The sequence below is a fragment of the Eutrema salsugineum genome, unplaced genomic scaffold, assembly GCF_000478725.1.
Source record: "Eutrema salsugineum unplaced genomic scaffold, Eutsalg1_0 scaffold_5, whole genome shotgun sequence".
Classification (NCBI taxonomy): Eukaryota; Viridiplantae; Streptophyta; class Magnoliopsida; order Brassicales; family Brassicaceae; genus Eutrema; species Eutrema salsugineum.
Genome location: NW_006256612.1, coordinates 7,011,787 through 7,019,083, shown reverse-complemented (window position 1 = coordinate 7,019,083; position 7,297 = coordinate 7,011,787). Strand labels below are relative to the sequence as shown.

The following is a 7,297-nucleotide window of genomic DNA, read 5'->3' as shown; positions in this document are numbered from 1 at the left end:
TCTCGTATTTAAATAAGAACAATTCGTACTACAGGAAAGCTCTCTGGCCCATTCTCCAATGTAGCTTCCACGGGAGTTTAGATCCCATTTTCTTTCTCAGATTTGAAATTTGAATCTCTCTGGTGATGCCTGATGACTGCTCCGGTGCTCCTATTTACTGAAGACAAGCCAACAACTCTTAAAGTCTGTTGTGGAGAGTCTATGAATTCCTCAATTTCTCTGCGGGATTAGAAATATTGTATGGTCTCAAATCTCGTCTCGCAAGAAAAGCAAGACGGCATCGCTGACTTTAAGCTCTTGACGTCTCCGGCGTCTCTCTTTTCTTTAACAACCATTTCCGTCAACCCAGTTTGACTTGCTGGAAGGCTAGTTTTTTTGTCACGAAGCCGCTTCTCCTAAAACCAGATCTGAAGCTTTCTCCTTTCTTGGGAAGTATGGTCATGTGCTCTGGATCTACATTTCATCATTTTCTAGCCTTGTGCTAAGATTTTCATTATTGTCTATAATTTTGTGAATGATTTGGTTGATCTATTAAAAGGAAAAAGATGAAAAAGAGTGGGTTTGGAATTCTTTCATCTTGGAAAAAATGAAAAATTTTGAAAAAAAGAGAAAAAACAAGTTCTGATTGTGCATAAGAAGATGATTGGCTTCATGTTGCTGATTTATTTGAAGAAGATGAACGGGAAGTATTAAGAAGCCAAGAAAAATTATAAAATCCTTAATCTTGGATGCTGATTTATCTGAGGTCAAAGCAATTCCCAAATCCCGGTGCCAAGAAGGTCGTTGAAGAAGCGAAATTTTAATTAAAACCATTTCCTTCAAAAGCAAAAAGATAAAGAAAAATAGCAGAATCTGGGCCAGGCCCAAGTAAAAATAGTAAGAACTCGCCCAAAGAAGAGAAAGTTTTTAAGGCCCAAAGGCCAAAACCGAAGGTGCTAAAAAATCTCAAATCGCCAAAATGAATGTATTTGGTTGGAATTGTCAGGGTGCGGGAGCCGACTTAACAAAAGATCATCTAGAAGAGCTTCATCACTGTTTTCAACCTCGTTTTTTATTTCTATCGGAAACAAAGAATAATCGATTTTTTTTGCAAGATATGCAAGTGTATTTTGGCTATGACCATGTTTATACCGTTGAACCAATAGGTCGAAGCGGAGGTCTAGCCCTTTTTTATATGGATGAACCTACGGTTTCTATTATTTATTCTGATGAGCATATGATCGACGTTGAATCAAGTCTAGACATGCATAAATTTTTTACGACTTTGGTCTATGGTGATCTGGTCCTTAAAAACCGAGAAAATGTCTGGGAACGTTTAACTAGGATGAGCTTAAGCAGGAATGAAGCTTGGTTTATGATAGGAGACTTTAATGAGATAACAGGAAATCACGAGAAACGGGGAGGCCGTAGGCGTTCTGAAACCTCGTTTATCCCATTCCGGACTATGATAGCTAACTGTGGAATGCTTGATCTCCCTTACAAGGGAAATTCTTTCTCTTGGGTGGGAAGAAGACGCTCAGGCAAAGTCAAATGCCGACTGGACAGAGCACTTGGAAACGAAGAATGGCTATCTATTTTCCCCCACTCATCCGCGGAATACTTGAAACTCTGGGGATCAGACCATCGACATGTCCTAGCTATGATTAAAATAGAAAACACAAGGAAGAAAAAATCATTTCGTTTTGATAAAAGATGGATTGGAAAACCATGATTCAAAGAGACAGTCACTTCCGGATGGGGCCCTTTTGATGGAATCTCACGTCGAGATTTCCACCTGAAAGTTGCCCGATGCAGGAAAAACATCTCCATCTGGAAAAAATCTAACCCGACTAACTCGGAAAAGATGATCGAAGAATTAAAAAATCAATTGGACTTTGCTCAAGATGATGATAGTACAACGCTAGAGGAAATCAAAAACATTAGGAGAAAACTCTGCAAAGCCCTCCGGGAAGAAGAAATTTTTTGGCAACAGAAGAGTCGTGAAAAATGGCACAAGGACGGAGATAAAAACACAAAATTCTTCCATGCGCTCACTAAGCAAAGGAGAGCTCAAAACCGCATCGTCTCCCTCAGAGATAACAACGGAAAGTTGGTGGAAAATGCAAGAGGGATTGAACGGGTGGCCTCCACGTATTTTCAAGAGCTTTTCTCCTCATCTATCCCCTCTGATCCGACAATTTCGCTCCGGTTTATCACCGAGAAAGTATCAAATAATACAAACCAATTGCTGCTGAAGGATCCAACCGAAAAAGAAATCAAAGAGGCCCTTTTTGATATTAACCCGGATAAAGCTCCTGGGCCTGATGGAATGACAAGTAAATTCTACCAAAAATTCTGGCCTATCCTCCGCCAAGACATAGTTAAACTAGTTAAAGACTTTTTTAGCTCCGGAACTTTTGACCATAGACTCAACCAGACCAACATTTGTCTAATTTCGAAAAAAAAAACCTAGAGCGATGGCAGAATTTCGGCCAATCAGTCTTTGTAATGTGAGTTACAAGATCATATCAAAACTTATGTGCAAGCGGCTAAAAAAGACACTACCTAACATCATCTCGGAAACACAATCGGCTTTCATGGCTAGACGACTTATTACTGATAATATCTTGTTAGCCCAAGAAAACTTTCATGCACTCCGGACCAACACCACCTGTAGAGAAAACTTTATGGCCATAAAGACAGACATGAGCAAAGCTTATGATCGGGTTGAATGGAGTTTCATCGAAACCCTCCTGATTAAGTTAGGCTTCTCAGCGAGATGGGTTGAGTTACTTATGTATTGCATCTCCTCGGTTTCATACCAGGTTCTTATTAATGGAGAACCTAAAGGACACATTAAACCATCAAGGGGATTAAGACAAGGAGATCTTCTCTCCCTGTTCCTCTTTATATTGTGCACAGAAGGCCTGATTTCTCTCCTAAAAGGTGCTGAGGAAGAAGAACGGATTTCTGGGCTGAAGGTGGCCCAAGCAAGCCCTCCATTGTCCCACCTACTATTTGCTGATGATAGCCTGTTTTTCTGTAAAGCGAACATACAACAAGGATCAGAGATTCTCAGAATATTAAACACTTATGGAGCGGCATCAGGACAACAACTAAACCTCGGAAAATCATCCATCATGTTCGGAAATAAAGTGGATCCGAACCAAAAACGAGCTATTAAAAATACCATTGGCATCTCGACAGAAGGTGGCATGGGCATGTATCTAGGCCTCCCAGAGCAAATCTGCGGATCAAAGAAGAAAGTCTTCTCTTTTGTTCATGATCGCCTAAGTTCCCGGGTCAATAATTGGTCTGCAAGACTTCTTTCCAAAGGCGGAAAAGAGATTCAGATCAAATCAGTGGCTCAAGCCGTTCCGACATACGTCATGTCTTGCTTTCTTCTTCCACAAGGGATAACAGACAAACTCCGTAGCGCCATTGTCAATTTTTGGTGGAGCTCGAAACAAAATAACAGTGGAATACATTGGATTGCATGGGATAAGATTTGCATTCCCCACGATATGGGAGGCCTTGGATTTAGGGATCTTAACGATTTTAACCTAGCCCTACTAGCCAAGCAGCTATGGAGACTCATTCAGTATCCAAACTCTCTTCTGGCTCGAGTGCTAAGAGGAAGATACTTTCGACAATCTGATCCATTAGAGGACCGAAAAGTCTACTCACCATCTTATGGATGGAGGAGTATGTTGGCTGCCAAACCGTACCTCAAATTGGGACTCAGGAAAACAATCGGGTCGGGACTCAACACTAGAGTCTGGAGTGAGCCTTGGATCCCCGATGCTAGAGCACGAGCTCCAAGAGCAGCCCCCCAAATCGGCTTTCAAGATCCAAGAATGCTGGTATATCATCTTATCAATCAAGATACGAAACAATGGGATGAGCCTCTCCTAAGAGTCTGCTTCCAACCTGAGGATGTCTCGCTTATCCTTGGGTTAAGACCTACTAGAAACTGTACCCTAGATGGATATGCATGGAACCACACTAAATCAGGGATATATTCGGTTAAATTGGGTTATGATTTGATTAGAAGAGCGAAGCTTGCTCAAAATACAGATATAGTGGGAGAACCAAGTATTACAGCCCTTCAAAGTTATGTTTGGAAAGTACGAACACCTGGAAAAATGAAACATCTCATGTGGCAAGCTTTATCAGGATGCATTGCTACTTGCCAAAACCTGACCCGAAGGCATTTGGGAACGGATAGGCGGTGCCCCCGCTGCGGGAACCCTGAAGAATCTATCAACCATCTTCTATTTTTATGTCCCCCGGCTTTACAAGTCTGGGCGTTATCGGACTTTCTGTCCCTTCCGGGCCTCTTCCCGAGTACCTCTATTTACCAAAATATGAGCTTCGTCTTTTGGAAAACAAAAGAGCTAGGCATGACAGATCCACAAAAGGATATTTATCCTTGGATCCTATGGTATATTTGGAAAGCCAGGAACGACAAGATCTTTAACGGGAAAGAAATTTCCCCACTAGATACCTTAATCCACGCAAATATTGAAGCAGAAAGCTGGAGGATTGCAAACAAACCAGAAGTAGACGAGGATGCAATAGACGAGATTACTCCCATTCCTCTAACTCCGTCATCTCTACCTGATGCCCAGAGGTTCCCGATCTGCCAGGTCGATGCATCTTGGATAGAAAACGGCCTGGTGAGTGGGCTCGGGTGGAGTCTGAGGAAGAATAGGAGTGAAGAGATCTTTGGCCTTCAGGGCTGTCGGAGAAGCCTTTCGGCCCTTCACGCCGAATTAGAGAGCCTCCTATGGGCAATGTCTTGCGCGAGAGATAGACAGATCATATCCGTCCACTTTCAGACCGACTGCTTGGATTTGGTAAGCATGGTAGAATCTCCATTAGACTGGCCGTCCTTCTTTTCAGAGTTGGAAATCTTCCGGACATTACGAGAAAGCTTTTTGGACTTCACTTTCTCCCATATCCCCAGGAGTTCAAATGCCCGTGCGGATAGTCTAACGAAAGGAGCTCGAGCAAAAGGCTTTATCTTTTCCCAAATCATTCATAACGAGTCAGTTGTGGGGGGTTTTCGGACCATTCCCTTAACGGACCAATAATGATGTAATAGTTGGGTAGTGGAAAAAAAAAAATAAGAACAATTCGTTTGATATTTTGATTAGAGAAGAATAACGCTTAGTGAAGTATAATACTAGAGGCAGCTAGATCAACCTCCAAACGCATCTAATCCAGTTGAAGAGCCACTCACATCCAACCATTTCCTAAAGAGGAAAGAGAGATGGGACTGTTAAAGGCAAGTAGCAACGACAAAAACTAAAACATGATGGCTTTATTGGCTTCTGAGGTGTTTGAAATAAGCGGTTCAACCACAGTATCTGTTACTAAACCGTCTTCTTCAACTATTATCTAACTGCTCTTTTTCTAATCGTCTTTATCTACAATCTTTCAAAATTCTTTAACTACCTTGTTTAAATATGGTCATCAAACAGACCCGATATGGAACATAAGCATTAGAAAACACATAAAGCAAAGGTTTTTGCATTCACTCTTATCTGGTTTAGAACGGTGGATGCAAAGAGATTTTCTTTTTGTATTAATTATATGAACTGCTGAAAAAATAACTGAAAAAATATTCAGTTATTATATGTTTCCACTTTCTAGTAGTTGTGTTCATTCTTAAATATTTTATTTGGATCGCGTTTATATTTTTTTTGAAGGGAATGTAAAATTGTATTCAACTCAAAAATCTTATATACATCAAGTGCAACTTCTGTTTAAGGTTATCAAATGAGAATCATAGAGAAAAAAAAACATTTAAATATGGAACTTTTTTGCCTTGAGTGGAGAACCAAGAGACTAGTGCCTCCTAATATCGGCAGAGTGTCAGGATGGCGTGCCATATTAATTCTGTTTCGAACTGCTTTGTCAATGAGTTTGATGAGCCGTTGAGGAGAATAGTATTTCGCCTGAGACTCACACAAAATCACAAATGACGATGATATTTCACCACTAAACGCTAAACGCTAAACACAAAACTTAATTATAAATCCATCATTTCAGCAGTGGCTCTTATACGGATTATAAGACTAATGGGGCCTTCATGACTACATTGTAAGGCCCATCATTCTGAGTATTCAAGGAGTTAACACTTGACAGTATATACTTTAAAGATTGGCTGATCCCAGCCACAATTGTGCGTTATTAGGGCATCTCCAAAAGCAACCTTAAATCTTTAAATATGAGGTTTTGTTCACTCTAAAAGCAACCTTAAAACCTCAAAATTTGAGGTTTTGAACAGTGAAACCTTATATTTGAGGTTTCACTGTTCAGAACCTCAAATTTGAGGTTTGCAGTTTTTATTTACATTTTAGTCTTTACAATTATATATTTTATAAATAATTACTTTATTTTTTATGTTTATCATTTTAATCCAAACAATTCTGTTTATGTAAATTTATCTTATAATGTAATTTTTATATTATTATAAAGTTTATAATGTAATTTTAGTAAATGATACTTTTAATATATTTTTTGTTATTTTTAAAGTTATATGATTTTTATTAATAATAATTACAAGTAAGGACTATAATGCAATATTTTAAAATTTGTGGTAGAAGATTTGAGGTTTTGCTTTTGGAGACAAACACCATCAAACCTTAAATTTGAAGTTTGGCCAACTTCAAATTTGAAGTCCTTTTTGGAGATGCCCTTAGGCCATTTCCATCGCTGATCTCCTTAGTGGGGATCACAGGATTATTTTATTAATTTTTGTTTTGTTTTGGAACAGTGATGAACTTCTCCCTACAAGCGACCTCCAACCTTGAACCCGTTTGGGGTTCATCTGATTTTTTTTTTTTTAAATTGAATTATTTCTGAAAATATTTAAACAATACACACGCATAAACAAACAATTCTTTATAAATCAACATCTTGTTTTGCAAGTAATCCTTTCTTGTTCTCAATCAGATTAAAAAATGAAGACAACCGTGTGTGTGGTGTTGAGCTGAATACCTTCCCGTGCATCCCTTCTATAGCCTTCATTGACTCCTCTTCTGTTTCATACTGCAAATCCTCTAATTCATTAGTATTCAACTACCGAGATGATCCATAGACCAACAACAACCTGATGACAATAAATAATGTGGATTACCAACCAAATCAATTCATTTCACAGATTATTGCATAAAGCATATTTCTGTTTACACGGTGTATAGACAAGGTTCAACTGAAAGCTATGAAATGAAACTAATTTCCCATAAGAATTTATCCATTTTCTAGATTATTAACTAGATTGCAAATGTCAGCAGCAAAGGTTGGAAAT

At 39.1% G+C, this 7,297-nt stretch overlaps 1 protein-coding gene across 1 annotated transcript; it reads left to right on the top strand.

Moving 5' to 3' along the window:
* The first annotated feature begins 2,666 nt into the window (after positions 1–2,666).
* LOC112084014 lies at positions 2,667–5,075 on the top strand. Its single transcript, XM_024152259.1, has one exon. The coding sequence runs from the start codon at positions 2,667–2,669 to the stop codon at positions 5,073–5,075; it is 2,409 nt and encodes an 802-aa protein (XP_024008027.1).
* The last annotated feature ends 2,222 nt before the right edge of the window (positions 5,076–7,297 follow it).